General features: G+C 39.0%; 1 protein-coding gene across 21 annotated transcripts in view; it reads right to left on the bottom strand.

The window, feature by feature from the left end:
* The window catches only part of TNRC6B (trinucleotide repeat containing adaptor 6B), a 134,569-nt gene that overhangs the window by 10,393 nt on the left and 104,171 nt on the right, over positions 1-20,005 (bottom strand). For 19 of the 21 annotated variants that reach the window (XM_087767830.1, XM_087767831.1, XM_087767844.1 and 16 more), the window contains 10 exons: positions 17,069-17,247; positions 15,746-15,820; positions 14,398-14,443; positions 8,841-8,989; positions 5,074-5,199; positions 3,897-4,028; positions 3,269-3,364; positions 2,849-3,023; positions 2,327-2,461; positions 1,947-2,123 (listed from right to left, as the gene is read on the bottom strand). In XM_087767830.1, coding sequence (XP_087623956.1) covers positions 1,947-2,123; positions 2,327-2,461; positions 2,849-3,023; positions 3,269-3,364; positions 3,897-4,028; positions 5,074-5,199; positions 8,841-8,989; positions 14,398-14,443; positions 15,746-15,820; positions 17,069-17,247 — 1,290 coding nt within the window. The remainder of the gene's footprint in view (positions 1-1,946; positions 2,124-2,326; positions 2,462-2,848; positions 3,024-3,268; positions 3,365-3,896; positions 4,029-5,073; positions 5,200-8,840; positions 8,990-14,397; positions 14,444-15,745; positions 15,821-17,068; positions 17,248-20,005) is intronic. The other 2 variants (XM_087767832.1, XM_087767828.1) reach the window with 2 other exon arrangements.

Raw genomic sequence — 20,005 nt, forward strand, 5'->3', positions numbered from 1 at the left:
AGGAAGCCAAGACACTAAAGAGGCTACGAGGCAGCTTAAGTGGCTGATGGTTATGGGACAGTACCACTTGTCCCAGTAGGCTATGGACCTCATAGGAGAGGGCTAGCAATATAGCAATAATTGAATAAAAGCCACATGCCAAAAACCCATGATCTGTTACATGACACCTGCAATCACAGTCACGGGCTATTCATTTACACAAGAAACCAGGGATGGTACTGATGACCCCAGGGAGAGTTTATATTCAGGTTTTGTGAACTCCAGCCATCCTCTCACAGTGGTGAGAGAGTCAGCAACAGCAAAAATTTTACTTATTGCTGACAGTGGGACTGAAGATATCGCTAAGGAAGCTCTATGATATCAACGAGAGACAAAGAGTAGCTATTCAGCTTCTCACTTCTGTAATGGCCTTCTGGTACCAAGAATCTTGCCAGAGCCAGTGGCTGCTCCAAAACCTGGAAATAGGGCTGATCCTCACATCCCTCTCCTAACATTCCAAGCAGTACTGTGTTTCTCGGTATTATATAGGGGAATAGTGACTAAAGAAACAAGTTCAGCAACAAGTCTACGAGAGACATCCTGAAAAAGATCAAATTTTGGAGGCTTCTGGCATTATGAACAGTAACTCCAGCTCAAGAAGCTCAGTACGTAACAATCAGGCTGACAGAAATGTAATGCAAATACACCTCTCCAGAGAGCAGTCAGCGGTATGAAATGTTGTGGGTGTGCAAAGGTTCTTGAGATAACTAATTCTTTAACTCTGTTAGCTCATGAGAAAACAATTTCTTGCCCAAGTTGGACACTGAGGGGCTCCCACATAAAAAGCTTTAACTACTTTTTGTAGGTTTCCTGCAGTTGTATCTGTCACACAGATTCCTAGGCTTTCTGATGCAAGGTCTATGCTACTGGTTTACACAAGAGATGTACCTGCACCTTCATTTTTTTTGTGCTTGAGGAGATAAACAGCAGAGGATTTGCAGTTAGGAATGTTTTCCTGGAACGTTAAGAAAGTCTTCCAGGCAGAGAAAAATCACAGCATCCACCATTTGCTGAACAGCACTGGTGATTAATCTGTGCAACTTCAAGGACACCACTCTGTGTTTAATGAATCATTTGTATAGAAAATTACATGCATGTTCAAATACATATGTGTTTTTCCTAGATTTTTGAGTTTTCTAGCGGAAAGATAAAATTCTGCCGGTGAAACTCTGGAAGACTAAAAGAATGTCCTAAGGCCTATAATCCAAAAAGCAAGAAACTTCTACTCAAGCCACAAGATTGCTGAGCAGTACTGGAACATGGCAACACTCTTCTATCCTTTACGCGACGAGCAAAGGTGAACCACAACAGCATAGCACACACATTGTATGCATATTGTACCAATACTGCTGGCAAAAGAAACCTTGTGGTCCGCAGTGCATCATATTTGTGAACAACTGCCAGAAGAAAAGTTCATGCTACATAAAATACAAAAGGTCAAGACAAGAAAATCCTGTTCCCGCCATCACAGAAAAAAAAAAAAACTTTCATGTCTTTTGCTTTCTGATTCCACGCTATCAATCAGAATTTTTACACTGTGTGTCAGCCTAACACAACACAAATAAGGAATCAATACAAGAGGAGGGAGCTGGTATTGTGTATTCTATGAACAAGTGTTCTCATGAAAATTTCCATAAGTGTAAGGTCACCAAACTACAGAAGATAAGAGTTCACTTACCAAAAACCAAATACTATTCAGGCAATTCAGCAGTTAGTTCATATTTGGCCCAGCAATTTTTTACTGGAAATTCAACATTTATGTTCTAATTTAATGTGGAAGAAATTTAAAAAATGAGATAGGCCAAGCAAATGTTTTCCTTGTGGTGGTTATTTAAAAAGCATGATGAGGAAAGGTCCCAGCACACGTACTCTAAAGCTAGGACATAACCCCTGCCCTTATGTAATACCTGGAGGCCAGCTGGCGTTGCTGGATTTGCTTCCAATCTTGTTCGTTGGTGGAGATTTGGCAGGTAACCAACTATCACCAGCAGGGCCTGCATGGCCACCTAGTGGGTCGCCCTGAATTATGTCAAACTGGTTGTAGGGCGATCCTCCGCGAGCCTTTCCAGGGGGCACTATTGCACCTGAAGCATTAAAAAGATACATTTACACTCAAGAAAGGTTGGGATCTTTAGGAGTATGGAATACTAAAATCAAAAATATTTAAAGACGCATACTGGTGAGGTAAGGTATTAACTAACTTGAAGCACAGTTTCATCTGAGCTATTTCCCCTCTGGCAAGATGATACTGCAAGGACATTCCTGAAACAGCCAGTTTCCTTCTTACCATTTTTGTGCATATTGGCATCTTGTGAAGCCACAGAGGGCAGCCCTTCCATCATAGTCCACTGCTTAAAGCGTGATTCTGTTCCAGCCTCTTTCCCTCCCACCATGCCATAATCCATGCCACTTGAGCCAAAGCCTGTGAAACAAACAAACAGAACTCCATTGTCATTTGCTCTTTTTGGTTTAAATATCTTCAAACAGGGAGTCATTGTGATCATGAGGTTAAAAAAAAAAAATCAACAGTAGCAAATGAAATGTTCAAGAGGCAACTTCCAAATAAGCTTGTTAGGTCAGTATGCCACACCAAGATACACTTTGTTATTAGGTTTGTCTTCTTCCCATGTCATGAAAAATAATGCAATTTGATCAAGAGTTGACACTTGTTGTAACCTTCGCTCTAGTGCTTATAGATAAGTTACTCATTTCTGGACCCAGACATAACTGGCTAATATGGTAACGCAATTACCATATTAATATGGTAACTATAGGCAATGCACCAAATCTCTCTTCATAGAGCACTTACCTGAACCGTATCCAGGTATTTGCCCTTTGGTCTGTAAATCTGAGAGACCCACATTCAAAGGATTGGGTACCATGCTGTCTAAATGTGGCTTAGGCCCAACAGGGTGGGATGGTGAATGCTTCATGCCAGGCTGCCTCTGCTGCTGCTGCTGGAGGGCACTCACCATACGAGCAATCTGCAAAATGTAAGAAAAAAATGGGGATGATATATCCTATACTGTAACACAGAATTCCAGCAAACATGAAGAAACAGTGACTTGAAAGAGATCCGAAGGACCTTGCTCTCTGCAAAGTGCAATGTGAAGAGAGTGCAAACTGAAAAGAGCAGATGACATTATTAAAGCCAGCGCCATCTTTGCTGCAGACTGCATTTTCCCAGTGCACTTTATACTTCGTATGATTGACAAAACCAGTGCCACACCTGTTGCTCCTGCTGTTGCCGCACAGCTTGAGATAACTTCCTCTGGCTCTGTAACAACTGCTGCTGCTGCTGCTGCTGAAGGAGGAGCTGACATGCCTACAAGATAAGTGGGGGTGGGAAGAGTGAAAATACAGAGCTCGTCAAGTGAAATATAATTGCCGGGAGCTAGTTACTAGCAAATGCTCTGCTCGGAACTTAGGTAAACTGTTTCTCATTCCACACACACAAATAAAATGACAATGAATGCATTCGAAGAATACTACACCCTTCACTTGTTCCTAATTCAACATCATGCAACAGTATTACTAGTACCTGCTTTATTACCATCACTATGATTGCAAGTCTGAAGAAAACATCATTAAAAATCAATGAACAACTGCTTTCTGAACAAAAACATTGCTTAGAATCATTACTAACCCACTGCAATATTCACAATAATTACACAGGCCTGTTCAGTTTATCTGCTGCCCTCTAACAGGGCTGTATTTTCCTGTACAACGAACAGGGAATATTTGTACAAAAACAACACAAGATAGTAGGACAAAACAGAATTAGAACAAACATAAAAAGAAAACTCTTTCGGCAGACTTTGTGAACAGTCTGTCTCACAAGATTACTAGCTACTTACTAATTGAAACTGGGGAATCTGTGGAAGCTGGCTCAGCATGGCAATCTGTTGTGGAGAAAGCTGGGGGCCCATATTGAAAAGACCAGGATTCAAGCCACTGTTGGGAAACTGTTTGAGCATGGAGGCTGAAACCTGCATGGAAACCAGTTACATATCCTCAAGAAATGCACAGCTATGAGAAAAGATGATGAAGCAGAAGTATTTCTATAAAGGAATAGGTACAACACCCATCTTAAACGGTGTTCTGGGAAAGACATTACAGATTTATTAACACATCACATTTAAACATGCACAATCTACGACTTGAGCAGAGTGAATACCTCACTTGATTGACAATATACAGTATTACATGTGCAGATGCAGACACACAGACAAAGGTTCCTCCCCCAACCATTCGGTTGCTAGAGACTGCACTAAATTAAAATGCTGATATATATGCAGCTAACCAGTAATCACAGTACTGAATTATCACATTAAAAATGTACTGCTTGACAAGGGAAAAGAAAGGCATTCAGGCAGTCACTGGAGCAAAGAAACAGTGGCTCACAGAAAGAGTTAATCTCTTTGTATGCTGAATAAGCTATAGTAAAAGACAGGAGTAGGTGGAGAAGAATCCCCCCATTTCTCCCTGCATTATTTGAGAGTTACACAAGTAGAATTCAAGAGAATCTCCAAAAGTCTTCACCAAGTCCAAAGCAAAAGGTAAACTTGTGCATTTGGATAAGGTCTTAGAGCTCTACAATGTATAGCCCTTCATCAGGCCTCTTTGGGGGGGGGGGGCGGGGGGGGCAGGAAGCACAGGACGAGACTGTTTCAAAAAAATTAAGCAACCTATCACACTTCAGAAAAACTTTCAGCTTTCACTTTTTTTTGTTGTTTTTAAAATACTTTGCAAAAGCCTATGTAAGACACAGGATTCCTGAATCCACTTTGAGGTTTAAAAATACTGTTAGCGAGCATTTACCATCAACTGTCTTGGAATAAGAAAGAAGGCTAATCCTTCTGCATTGAGTTCTAAGCACTGTCAACTATGAATTTTAATTTTGTATCTTATCTAATTTTTCTATTTCTTAACATCAAGTCAAGACTAAGGTAGATGTATAAGTAACCTCAATGATGTGCTCTGAAGGCTGTAGCTCTACTTTTTACAAGTAACCAGTTACTATAAATTCCTTACCTGGGGAGAAAGAAATTGGGGAGGCACTTGCGCCCGGATATTGGGGGAAGGATTTAGTGGCTGCACTGGTGTGTGCATGCCCCTCGATTGTGCTGTGCTGTTTCCAAACAAACCATGATTGCCACCCTATAAAATTAAAGCAGTAGTCAGAAGATGAATCTTTCAGGATAATGGATTTCTATCCTATTAGCTACATAGCAATAACAATGAGGCACGTACTGACTTAAACAGAGTACCCTTATAATTACAGAGATGTTTGCCCTAAATCAGTAATATTCTACCTGGGTTAGAACTGCTGTACTACATTGTCGAGATGCAAGCTCTTTCTCCTCTACATTGAAGAGTCATGTTTATCCACTTATTTCAAAGCACATAAAAAAGCTAATGTTTCATATTTTTTGCACTTTACATGTTGGGAAATGGAAACTTGGAGTACAAACAACATGCTCAAAAACAACCATTCCATTGGCTTAAAAGTAAGGGAAGTCTGTGTCAACAAGAATTTTGGGCCATGACTTCAGAAAAAGTTGGGTACATTTTCTGAGTAGGTTGTTGAGATATCACTTATAAGCCTGTTACTTCCTCCGCAGGCCTTTCACTAACTGAAACGAGAATTCAAAAATTGTATTAAAAATTTTCCTTCTGATGTGGAAATTTCAGCATTCTGGATTGGGATGTTTGTCTTTTCCTTTTTTTCCCCAATAAATTGAATAGCAGGAAAATTTTCAAGTGAGAAGAAACGTTTGGGTTTTTTTTTTTCTCCCAGCGATTTATTTTCTAAGGCAAAAATACTTGCTGTTTCTTTTGATTTTTTTTTTTTCAATGAGAAGTATTTACTGTTTTATAAGCAACTCCTGTAATAATAAACCCTACTGCACAAAAAAGACTAAAGAAAATTCGTGATTGTATTTCACTATTTCAGCCTCTGAGCAGACTGTCTTTATTTTTAACACCTTTCAACAAAAGCCACAGGAAACCTTATGGACAGTCTCCTACACTAACAGTCACATGATGTTGCTTCTAAAAGCCAAAGCTCGTACTCCAAAAGGCCTTTATGTGCCCTGATTCTGTGCTTTCATTTTCAAGACCCTCAGAACTTCCCATCTTCCGCTGTATATCAGGATGTCTGTAATCCTCAGATACCTGCGGTTCTAAATAGTACATTTTCCATCCCTCAGCCATCATTCTCTGCTCTCCCTCTCCGTGCCAGCACTGCTGTACCCAACATAAATTCATCATTCTTCCAAACTGAGATTGTGCAGGCTTTCTCCAAAACTTTTCCTTCCCTTACATACCAAGATTTCATAAACTTTGCCTCCCTTCTACCATAATACTGTGCATCCTCCACTATCATTTTGCTAAAACAGAAGTCTCTCATTCTGCTTCTATACTGGCAGCATTATGGATTGCCTCATTCACCTACATCACATTTCACCTCCTTAATGTATCTTCTCTTTCAGAAGCTACTCAAGATGTCATATTAAGCACGTAAAAGGATAAACAAAAAAACCCCAAGAGACAAAAGAGTTTTTATTCTGGAAAGAACTGACTGGGGTCAACTACACGTTAACATTTTTGAGAGGCTTGAAGCTGCAGCTACATTTTCAGCTCTCCCTAAAGCTCAACAGAGTGCTGCACACCGAATCCAAGAACATGCCTGCTAATATTGGACTTAATCTGATGTTCAACACTGATTGTGTCACATAGAAACAGAAAGACAACACAAAGAAACACCATCATGTTAGGCATGTGACTATATCAGCTAGTTCGGCTGCAATACTCGGGTTCTGTTCTTTCATTTCCTAGCATTCCTGCAACATTTTCTTCTAGCATAATGCAAAACATCATAGCCAGAAATTCTTCCAAACTGCAGTTACCCACTTAATTTCTTTCCCGTCATTCCCCCGTATATAGAACAAAAATATTGCTACTTCAAGAGTTTTTAAAGGCTGCTAAATCAATCCTTTCTTTGGGCTGTGGGGAAGGGAGAAAGGAACAGGCACAATGCAGAATGATTGCAATTTTTTACAGGCACATTTCTATATACAAGGTCATTGGGTGGAGTATGGAAAAATTCAGTGTCAGGGAGTGGAGGGGCAAATCAACAGCCTAAGTGGGTTTTAAAACAGCAGTTAAAATACAAAGGTTGCCACTAACTTCATGACTTCTGAAAAGCACATCTATCTGCTGCTGCACAGTGACTCAGGAAGTAAGAGGCCAACAAAACCAGATGGAATACATTTTGATGATAGGAACCAAAGCAGATTGATTCTCAATGACCTGATATAACTGAAATTTCCATTAACAATATTAATTTATTTAGTAGGAAAACAAATGCAAGCAACCAACTAACCAGGATTAAGCTCAGGTTGCAGCCTTATAACAATGCATCTTATAAGGTGGCCTGCTTACTTGTCTAGCAGCGAAGTTTTGGGGACTGAGCCCTGAGCCGATTGCCCCAAGGCCGACGTTGGATAGTGTGGAACCAGAGGGAGACAGCTTGTAGCTGGGAGAAGGGGAGAAGGGAGAGCAGGGAGCCTCATCCCCAAGGCACCCATCTTGATTGGAGAAAGGCAAAGTCAGCTGAAGCAGCCGTTAGCCAACAGCAGGAGTTGGTTAGTGAAGCAACAGAACGCAAGAGGAGAGAAAGAGGGACGGTGAGTGACTAGGAAGAAGCAAAGTTAATTTGAAATAGCAATTACAAGGACAAAACTTCTGACTCAAATGATCACTTGACAATTAAGATTTTGGTCCAAGGAGATAATCAATACATTCATAAAGGTTTCTTTTTTAAAATACATTTTGAACTCTTGTGAAGTTTGTTTCTGACAGTGACTATTACCACTACAGAAACAAACAAATCTTGAATGAATTCCTAATGTTAGCACACACCTACAAACAGTTTGATAGGAATGCATCAGATCTGCTAGTGTTATTTATTAATCAGGCCACCAGAGGGAGTTGACAAAACTGGGTTTTTTTTGGCCTGTTATACTAAAATGGAGGAATTAAAAAAATTCATTGACAGTAACACGCCTTCAGAATTTTTAAACCAAATTTCTTTTCCATTTTACATGTGATAAACTTAAACTGTATTAAAAAAACCCTAAAGCATTCTGAATCTATTGGACACTCTCCAATTCATAATGTGAAGCAATTAATGTTTGATAATAACAGTGAAAGCTTCTAGTTAAAATAGGCAAGAATATGAAAGAAACACTATCATAACATACAACAGATGTCACAGAGAAACAGATGTCATACAGAAGCTTACAGTACACGGACATACAGCATAAGGGGTTGCGGAATTTAGAAAGGGTGTTTCCAATAAATGACAGACATGAAAGCAGAAAAAAATTGGAAGACTGTGATTACTTATGTTTACTTAGATCTAAACCAATTTTTTTACAGTAGATGATTGCAGTCAGTAGCAAAAAGAATCATTGTGATGAAACCTGTAATGAATTTCATTGCTACCAGTAGTTTACCCTTCCAAGAAAAACAAAGGAATTTCTTTCTGTCCATATTAAGAGCAGTCTGTTCTAGAATAAAAAGCCTCATTCTCCCCAGATAATTTAGTTTGTCTATGCACATCTGACACCTGTTTTACATACACATTCATTCTACAAACATAACTCCCCCCCCACCTTTTATTATTGAGTCTGTCCAAGGTTACCAGATCTTTAGCACTTCCAGAGGAGTAGGGTAAAAACTGGGACCTCGAACACAGAGGTTGGTATTAATTTATCTAAAGATACTTCTCTCACCTTCTCAAAATAAGGCCCACTATCTGTGGTTCCCATGTCTTTGGAATTAGGTGGACGGAACCCAGATCGATCCTTTCTCATCATGTCATTAAAATCCCCGAGATTCATGGCTCGTTTATCTACCTCAAACTTCTTATCTGGGAGACCACCTGTAAAAACAAAACAAAACAAAAAAAAAGAGGAAAGGCAACAAAATTAGCGCCAATAATCTCTACCGCGTTTCATGACAGCATGTTCACAGCCAAAGAAAGTATCTTTAAGATCACGGTAAAAAATTAGATCTGTCTTACAATTTAGCATAGCTACAGTTGCTATTAAAAGTGCTGAGAAATTAAAGTAGGAAGTTTCATTTTTAAGACTGAACAAGCCAATTTAGAGAGTCTAATATGAAGTATTTCTCACAATTTATGCACAGATATATTCATTTCTACAGCAGCCTAGTTCAACTAATGATATTCCTTTATACATAATTCTCAATGTCTTCCAGAACTTGCACTGTTATTTATTGATATTCAGTATCTATAGAGACACCACTATTTAAGTACTCCATATATTCTACTTAGCCTTTACTGGGTTTGGCATTGAGAAAGAATTTCTGAAACTGCAAAACCACACACATAATTTGATCACAACTCTCCTACAGCCACGTAAACTTAACTCTTGAAGACCACTGATCATCTGGTACAGCATAACTTCCAGACAGGCAACCAATCTCCCTAAGCCTGTATGCAATGATTACACAACCAGTAACAGAGACACTTTTCAAACGTCCCCTGCAGTCTCCTGCCATTGTTTAGTGAGTAATCTGGTGGAACACAAGGAAGAGACATTAATAACAGATGATCAAACTGTAACATACGCAGTGAACAAGACATCTTTCTATAAGCTTTTCATCAGCCAAGTGCTGACTGAAGGAAGTTTTCTACCTTATACAGTGACTGCTGCCAAGAAACAACTTTTTTTTTTGTCACTTTTGGCACCTGTAAGGTATCAGATGCATATTGCTATGTTGAAGTAGATGGAAAACATCTTCGTTTTAAAATACGGACAACATGACAGAAATGAGCTTTACTGGTATTTTTAGTTTTAAATAATTTTGTTTAGTAGCACAGATGGCCTTTACAAGAACAGTTTAAAAACCTGTCACCACAGTTAACCAAAATCTATGACTCTTCCAAAGGAAGTTGGTGATAGATATCCTACCCTATGACTGACAAAAAACTAAGTCTTCATCAAACAGAGCAGACAGCTAATCACTCCAATACCTTCAAAACACTTATCTGTTCCTCAAAAACTTCTCAAAGCCAGCATCTCTTCTTAATGTCCGATCACAAACTATTAATATACATAGGTATGTTATTGCCAAGAACCTATGAAATCAACCACTAATTATATGGGGTTTTCTTGCTGGCACAGCTTTCAAAGTTGATCCAGCTTCATCCTCTCGGATGCCTTCAACATCATGTATCACAAAAACACCTGCCAAATCACCTACATATTTTGGCTTGTAACTGGAGTCATACTGACCTGGATGAGCTCATCCCTTTCTAACATATCCTAAAAAGCTAGAACTGGTTCTGCAAAAGCAGTCACAAAATGTCATGTACATCTCAATCCTGTCAATACCTACATCTAACTACTACACACAATGCCAGCAACGCACTACCAAAAGACTCGTGTGCTTTAAATCTAGACAGGAAGCCCTGTCCCTTAGTTGCTTGAAAAGAAACTGAAAGCAAGAGAGAGTTGCATCACTATCTGAAATGAAACTGGGTCAATGCCAATAGAAGATGACTAAGCTGCAGAAACACCCTTTTGTCTCTTCAGTTATCCTGATGATCCAATCAACTCCTCAAACATTACTGAGTGATGCCTCCTAAACCGGCATTAAATAGCACCTTTAAAGGCTTCAAGCATAGATATGCATGCCACAGTGCTGAGGCAGCTGCTTAAACTTCAATATAAACAAGGCCTTGATAAGAGAGATGATAGTATTCATTTATCCCCATTCATAGAAAATTCTAATGGAACGTTGAAACCTGTCTGTCTTTTGCACTTGCCAACAAAAGCCATAAATAATGCAGGTGGCTGAAGACTATCTTTACCTTACACAGTACAAGATGACCGTTAAAATCTGAAAAGTTTGAATTTTACCCTCTGCAGTAGGCAAGAACACTTGCGCATGAATAAATATGAAGCCCCAAATCCTCTACATTCAGAAATGTAGAACAGGTTAAAAGTCCAACCATCTTCATAAAAGAAGACATTCCATCAGTTCGTGGATTTTTTCCCACTATTAACAGCTGTGAAAAATGCAAAATGAAACAAGAGCTTGGAAGATGACATTCACGCCCTAGCGAGGAAAAAAAACCCTATTAAGCAGATCTCCCCCACCACATGCACATAGCTTAAAAGAAAAAAAAAATCAAAAATTGAATTCTATACAAACAGAATTATATAATGTGATCCTGTACTCGGAGATAGGAGACAGAAACTGCTGTTGAGCGAAGTTACCTAAAACATTTGCAAACGAGAGACTCAATGTGGTGAAAATACATACATCCAGTGGGGTAACCCAAATGGAAAAAAACCAAAACAAAACACATTTGAAACATGTTTTCTGCTTGACCACAAAAGTGAAAACATTTTAACGATACTGGTTTTATACCTTTGCCATAAAATTACATCATCCAAGCCTACTGAGCAATCACATGCACTTAGATATCAAGGTGTTGCACCTGAATGCTAAATCAGGTTATGGCTTTGTAACATATTCACAATAGAGAGCTGCATGAATTGCATTTGAATCAATAGAAATTAGAAATTAATTTTCCAGTCTTTACAGGTGATTTGAGAATTCAGTGATCTGCAGAGGTTGCAACTAATACATTAAGAAAATAAACAAGACAAAGGTGGTTGTCAGAGGGAAGCAAAAGATAAAATATTAAGTGGTTTTGCCAAGCTACTTACTGTAGCAAACGTCATTCCTCAGGACTTACATACTAGGAGAGATTTCAATGGAAAAGAAGTTGTATCCTATTTTCAAAATAAAACAAGCTATCCATTGAAGGGATTTGATAGAAAAATTAAAAAAAGAGGAAGTAGATCTGCCTCAGGCATGCTACTGATCCATCTCTTTTCTGTCTTGGCCAGTAAATAGAAGTCTCACTCCAACACCTTAGAATAAAAGCAACACATTTTTCAAACAAGGAGACTGAGACCAACGTAGTAAGAATTACTTACTGACAACTGGACCTATTTTACAATGCATGATGATCTGAGCCAAGGTGCTCTGTGCATACCAAAGCCAAAGTTTTCTTTGATATGTGTGGTCTCCAAGCACAGATTAAACTCTGACATCAACGTGCATTTATCCATAAAGTGGGAAAATATCATGCTGGGAGTTATCTAGTTAGGAAAACCTGGTATGTTGTAATCCTGACTGAAAACCAGTTGAAGAACAAGCCTGCCTCGTGAGTAAGTCCAGCTTTTAAAGTTTAGAAGTAGATATAGGCTGAGCAAAACAGCTTATTGTTTTCCACAAGCAACTGCCATAAACAACAAGAGCAAAACCACTAAGCAGAAAAGTTAACAGAAAAGTCTCAGGAAGATCTGTTACATTCTTAGTCTTTGAAATTGAATACAAACTACAATAAATGCCTCTACCTAGGATCAACGATCATAGAATCACAGAATGCTTTGGGATCAAGGGACCTTTAAAGGTCATCTAGTCCAATCCCCCTGCAATGGGCAGGGACATCTTCACCTAGATCAGGTTGCTCAGAGCCCCATCCAGCCTGTCCTTGAATGTTTCCAAGGATGGGGCATCTACCACCTCTCTGGGCAACCCGTTCCAGTGTTTCACCACCCTCATCGTGAAAAATTTTTTCCTTGTATTCAGTCTAAATCTATCTTCCTTTAGTTTAAAACCATTACCCCTTGTCCTGTCACAGCAGGCCTTGCTAAAAAGACTATCCCCATCTTTCTTTTAGGCCCCCTTTAAGTACTGAAATGCGACCATTAATGGGCATACTACACTTAAAGAAGTGCAACATATCAAGACTAAGTATGCAACCTTTCTGCACCATTTCACAGGATACTCTGAGCGTCAGCCATCTTTCCTCAGAAGGTCTGATGGCCGTAAGGTCCTTGACAGCAGAAAGTTCTTAAAGATCCAAAAGGTTAATTTGGAGACAAAGAACTAAGCTGTAATCGGCATAATCCAGGCTACCATCCTCTTCATTTGTATAATCTTAGATCTGTTCTTTAACAGCAGCATCTGAAGGCAGATGAGAACTGAACATCCAAGAAGATGACAACTTATCTCCATCTAGAAGATCTTTACAGAAGCATGATACCATCAGAGCCTGAATTCTAGAGAGGCTGTATGAGACCAAAGTGGAGAGATCCAAAAATTCTGTTACCTTCCCCAAAACTGTGTTGTACTATAAAAATGCACGTTTTAACATCTCTTATTGGGATCCTTAACTGTTCAGAGGAAGAAAGCTATTTTAGGAAAAATTAACTAGTTAATCCTCTATGAAGTGTGATATACATTTTAAGAATATAATGGATTCTAAGCCGAGAGACACTGCAGCTATTTGGATTACATTAGAATACCAAATCTAGAGTTGATATTAGATGGAAGAAAGTCTTGACTACCACAACTCTATCTTTGGTACCAACAAGATTAATGGATATTCCCAATAAGAGAAGTTTTTTGGTTGGGAAAATCCTGACTGTAGTATCACGTGTGGCAGATGAGGAAGTACTAAAGCTGGAAGTACTAAGGCTGGTGACAGCAATGGTGCAAAGAGGGTCAACATCAGAGCAGACTTTTTGCAAGGCATAATATTGGAATAATTTAGTCAACAATACTAGAAAGGCACAGAAGAGGTATGGCAGAATCAGAATGGCAAAGAAACTGCAATTATAGCACAATGGCCAGTTTCAGAAGAACTGCCTCCTGTAGTCCCTAAAATCTACTGTTCAAATCAAGAAAAATTACATCTTATTTAGGATAGTGTTTTCCACACAGCCCATCTCCCTTAAGCTGCGCAGGATTTGTGGTGAGGCTATCAAGAATGAAAAATCTAGTACTACTGAACAGTACCTTGTAATAACCTGAGGCAAGCAACTGAAGAAATCAGTGATAGAAGGTAGTCTTTTCCCTCACTTCACCTCCATGGAGCTGTGGTAACTGGGATGTCCTACTGCCAAGAGCTGAAACAGTCCTCCTGAAAAGGGACGCTTCACTTTCTTGAAACAGTAACAATGAGTACAAACTACACTGATCAAAACAGTTTTTATAGGATGTGCCTTCCACAAGTTACAGCTCCGTTCTGTACAGATATACATCCCAGTCTTGCATACCAGCATCAACTGTGTAACTATTCAAAGCCTACAGCTAAGATACTGGATGCTATAGCTCTACCTTTCTATTATGAGGAGTGCTAAAAGTAAGGATCAAACGTTTCCAAAACACAGCATGTCATCCACATAAAAATACTACACATGATCTCATAGTTCAAGTGCATTTAAATTAAATTATACGCACCTACAGACAAGTCCATCTTACTGCCTGGAATGTCCTCAGTTTGACTCTGGGGGGGGAAAAAAAAAAAATCAGTTCTGCCTTCTATGAAATGCTGAGGAATGTTTCAGAAAGCAGCCCTTGATGGTTAAGGGTGGAATGAAGAAAGGACATGCTTGTGCTAACAGAAGTTTTATTTTGAACTAAAATCAGATACAAGGATTCCTGATATCACCCTGGGCGCACCTCACTTTGACCCCCTAGTGCTGCCTGTGGCAAGTTTACCGATATGAAACCAGACACATGAATGCATGCGACAGACAGAGAAAGATGGATAGACAGCTGCTCTGTGAAATGAACCTCTGTCCTCATGTTCCAGTGGTCGAGAGATGCAACACTGAAAATAGCAGCCAAAATGATAGCTCATCCTCATGACCTGTCAAGCCATCAAATCTTGAAATGTGCTGCCAAGTTATTAGTTGGCAGTCTGGGACAGGGTGTTCCCATAGCTTTCAGAAGCATCTATGGTCTAGCAGACTGAATTTGGGCTTGGGAGCCAACAGACATTACAAACTGATCCTAGTCATGTCAGTGACAGTTTGTGCAGCCCTGCGCTTCTCACAGAACCTCTGTGCTATTATCTTTTGCTAGCGTGCATTACATCCTACTCCAGCTTCACAGGATGACAGTTGGCACAATATTCTGTAAAATGTTTTACAAATTAGCACGTCAGAAGTTCTTAAAAAAAATTTATATGTAACTGTTTTTAAGGTACCTCCCGGCAGATCTGTCTTTTCTCTCCATGATGTGCTGTTTATTTATTCACTTTACCAATCAATCTTTAAGTACTGATTAATAATGAGCCCTTTTTGTTCTAAAAGGCTCTGCTGCACAGTATTTAAAACATAAATAGCCAAGACAGACACAGGGCTGTAAATCTTTTCTGATTGGTGGCTGGGATTCAGAATGAATAGCCTTGGACTAATCACAGATGTCTGACACTACAGCCAGGAGCTGAGGCCCCTACCTCAAGTGGTCTAAACAGCGTGTTACGAGAAAAAAAAAAAAAAAAAAAATCACAAACAAAAAACTCAAATCCTATTACTTGCAAGGAAACTGCAATCTCAGAACAACAGCTGTCATAAAGTAACTTTGAAGAGTCAGAGTAGGTCTTGGGTTTTTCTGAGAAGCCATTCTGATGAGCAAGGAAGTGCTGAATACCCAGCTATTACAGGTATTATAATCAACATGGCAGCATAGCAAATGCAGATAAATAAGTAGTTACACACTGTGAAACAGCTGATCTTTTGACTTATTTAAAGACTACTGCTTTTTTACAAAGTTGGATTTTATATTTAAAAACTTTACTTACTAGCAAGCCCATATTTGAAAACTGTTTGGATAAAGGGTTCATCCATGAATCACTATTTCCTCCTTTTAATGAGCACTGAAGAGGAAGAAAAAAGACAAAAGTATTTTTAAGCAACTTCTTGATTTCTTAAATTCTGTTTTATCCTTGAGAGGCACAAGTGTCGAATAAAAATCCTGGTATCAGAGAAATTAATCTCCTGAACAAATTACTTCAAGTTTTTGCATCGTTGGAAACATTTACCACTTTTTTCTCTTCTCTCTCATAAAATTGTTCATTGTTACGTATACCAACCTGGATGAACACTTGCTGTGTAGAATGTTTATCACACCTTCGGTTTCATTCTGGAATCTGGAAAGCTTCGTGAATGTTAATTTTTTTTTCTCTCTGTTACAGTTTAATACATTTTTTTAAATCCACCAAATACAGAGGTAGATTTCTGCCTTGGCTTTCTTCCCTTTAGTACCGTTTCTCTTACACGGGCACTGTGCTGACCTGGCTCTCAGTTTGGCCTTACTGTAATTTACAGGTGATCAAAACCAAAACTGAACACAGTTCAACAGAAAAGATATTGGTAAGAAAAATTTTTGGACAGTTGCTTTGGTGGTTAGACTAAAACTTTAAGTGAGAAAAAAGTTCTTGAGAATCTATTTTGCAAAATAGGAATTGTAAAACTCCATACCACGTCACAATAGTATTTCCACATCCCAGGAAGCTGCTCTGCACTTGCCTTTTAAGTTTGCCCTACCTATTTGATTAGAAGTAGACAAAGCATAGTCCTTCTAATCGTAATACAGTACCAGCTGTTACTGTACTAGAGAACTGTAACACAAACAAGCCTTAGAAAGCAATTCACTCAGGACTGTAGCCAAGCTCCTGCTCCTGTTTGAGGCCAAAGGTCAATAACAACCAACTCAAGTCAGACCTAAATCCAACAGTCAGTAGAAATAAGAAGTGCATGTGTCAAAGGGACTGTGGAATCCGAACTTCAGCAGGCTATGCAAGAACAGCAGCACCCTAACACAGAAAGACGTGTCAACAAGAGCAGAGCAATAGCCTTGGGATACTTATTGCTCAGTTTCATTCAGTAATGGCTCTGCAGCCTACATACCAAAAGAATTTGACACCTACTGGCAGATTTGTTAGTCATAACAGGTGTAATACATTAAAACAAATCCAGAAACCTCACATTTTTTACACTGTTGTAACACGCACCTTTCTAGACGAATTGTATAATACCCTATTAAAAGAAGAACTATTATAATGCTCTATCAGTTATACTGCTTTCAGACAACACAGTAGTTATGAATCATTCAAGCATTTTACCTTCATTTGTGTTTTCTTTCCTCCTTGCCCCCAGCTTGTTGAGTTGTGGGAGGAACTGCTTCCCTGAGAGCCTGCTGTGTTCCAGACTCCTCCCTCCTCCTCCTCTTCCCAGCTGGAATGACGCGTTCCTGTCACTGGCCCATCACTCTCTCCCCAGCCATCTTGCATAGATTTAGAACCTTTAGAAAAAGAAAAAAAGCTCAAAAGCAGTCTACAATGCCATGCAGCTGGTGACTCGAGACTGCAAGATTAGCTGAAATCATCAGAACCCCAAAGGAGTTAAAAAAAAAGTGTCTACACTAACAGCTATAAAAACTTGTGCATAAATCCCCAAACCCATGAGATTTGGTGGTGTGTTAGCATGTTGTGTTTTGCAGCTATTTTAAAGCAATGTCAAACCCTTAAAGATATAATAACTATAGGGACATCTTCTCTTACACAGACACAACTGTGTTTGGATTTCTTTAAAAGGCAACCTATTATTTTCTAGTGTAAATGAAAGACTTCAAGTATACTTAAAAACCAAGCATGCTGAGGACTCTGGTTCAGGTGGTTTATCAATTATTTCCTCTCTTCCTTCAAAACCGTAACATTTCCCCTGCACTGAACTGTTTCACAAAATTACAGAAACAAAGAACTTTAAGGAGTAAAAACTAAGCAGAATCTGAAGGACAGGACCTGACATTGTGTTCTGGTATATGTAACACCAAAAGTAGTTTAATGTAAAAAAACCCCTCTACTTGAATTTCTGTTCTTAACAACGTCACTAAAGAGAGTTATTAGCAGTGCTGCTTAAGTAGAGATGCCGTTACCAGAAAGCTACAACCATTTCATCGTATCAATTCAGACTAAGGAATTTCCCTGTTGGCTTCTTTTCTTGCTGTTACTCTCTAGCTGTCAGGCAACTTAGAATTCTAACCTCTGCTGACAAGCCAACAAGAGCCCAAATCCTCATCTTGTCCACTGTGCAACTGTTCTCCTTCCTGCTGTAGCTCTTCATTCTGCGTACTTATTCCCTAAGCATTTACTCCTTTAAAAAAAGATTTCCATCATCATCTTTTTCATAACTAATTTTTCAGTTGTCTGGGGTTTGAGTATGGAAATCAGGGATAAGGATATTAACACACATAGCAGAAAATCTGAATATAAAAAAAAAGTCAGGAATTGTAATTAGTCTACAAAGGGGAACTCTACCTTGATCAAGCCGAAAATAAGCACAGCAGCATTTCATGGCAGTTTAAGAGCTACCTTAAAATCAATCGTAAGTAACAACTCAGATACTTCACAGGAAACAATGTTTTAAAGTATATTCATTTTTGTATCAAAATTGAGGGCTGCTTAGGAAACATACTGGTCCAAGCACAAAAATCTACTTCTTGACCCTTTAATCACACTACTTACACAGAAAAGGCTACATTTAAGGATTACGCTTGCAGAGTCAAGAACTTAATCTGGAAACGTCATATATGGGGTAGTCCCTGCAGCTTTAATTTATTTCCGGCCACCGTGTTTAAATATAGTACTATGATCCTGGTTTTAACTACATGACCATAGATTATTTTTCTGCATTGACAACTCTCAGATCTGAGATTCTTGAATGTGAATCTGGACAGTGGTGTAAAGATGACTAGTCTGCAGGACTCCTGCTTCATTTTCTGCATTTGTTGGGTGAGGAGGCACAAAGAGCTACAGTAAGCAAAAGAAACTTTCAAGATAAAGACAAAATAATGATGTTACAGAAAACTGAATTTATTCCTACTTCTGCCAGAGAACTCCTGTGCAATGCTGGTAAAATGTAAATCCATTTTTTTTAAACAGGTGGGCAATGATCTATGCTTTCTTTCATTGGCTCTAAACTCTTGTTTTCTTTTCCAGTCATTGCTACTCTCTGTTTCCTGTCCTTACCTTCAACCATAAATCATGCCTTTGCAGGCTCTTTGTCCCAATTACTTCTTCCGACTTATCCAAGACATTAAATATCTCCCCTTACATCACTGAATAACATCGCTTTCTTCTTCATTCCTTCTGGGTGCCAATTAGAAAGGAGTTGAGAGAGCAGTCACAGAACACAGGGGAATGAAGATCTCTGCTCTTAACACTGGTGACCTACTACACCCCAACCTGAAACAGCTGTCAAGGGGAAACTCCCTACATTTTGCTCCTGTAGACCTGGGGACAGCTTACATACGAAATAGTACACGTATGCTGCAGCGCTTTGGTTATGTCACACATGCAGACCAGTTAGGACAAGCAAGTGACCATGCATAGTCTTTAAAGACTATCTTAAGTATTAACAAATCCATAGAATTTGCAATGGATCATTAGCACTTCAGAGGCTCTGATTTTGGTCATATTGAGGTGGCTTTTTACAGATGAAAGAAGAGATCCATCTAAAAAAGTCTAGCATCCTGAAAAGTGCCAAGTTTGTGCAGCAGGCACAGGAAGCACTAAAGCCATCCAAGAAAGGCTGCTATAATGTTAACATTAAGGAAGCAATGCTTTTTTCCCAGTTTTGTTTCATAAACAAGCTATTTAATTGGGGTGGGAGGAAGGGAGAATGACCCACCAGCAGACCATCTGTACAGAGCATTTCATTCCAAACAATTACATGTTGCAAAAGCAACTCGTAACTGGAAACAGTCTTACAACGGGTATCATCAGCCAAGTTCAGTAACAGTCATGTATTATCAATATTTTCTACTGGTGACTTCATATCCAAACGTTACTGGCTTTGGCTATAACATTGCTATGTTGTATCAGCAGGTGATTACTTTTGTTTGTTGCATTTTCCTTAAAAAGAGTGAAATAAGAATTCTACAGACAGCTTACATCAGCAGGAATAATTTCCACAAAAATAAAACTCTTAATACAGCATAATTTTAACTTCAAAGTAAATTTTAAAAAGATTTCAACGGCATCTCATTCATGGAGAACACA

The sequence above is a fragment of the Nipponia nippon genome, unplaced genomic scaffold (genome assembly GCF_047370975.1).
Source record: "Nipponia nippon isolate SJK-2023a ecotype South Korea unplaced genomic scaffold, ASM4737097v1 scaffold_3, whole genome shotgun sequence".
Taxonomy (NCBI): domain Eukaryota; kingdom Metazoa; phylum Chordata; class Aves; order Pelecaniformes; family Threskiornithidae; genus Nipponia; species Nipponia nippon.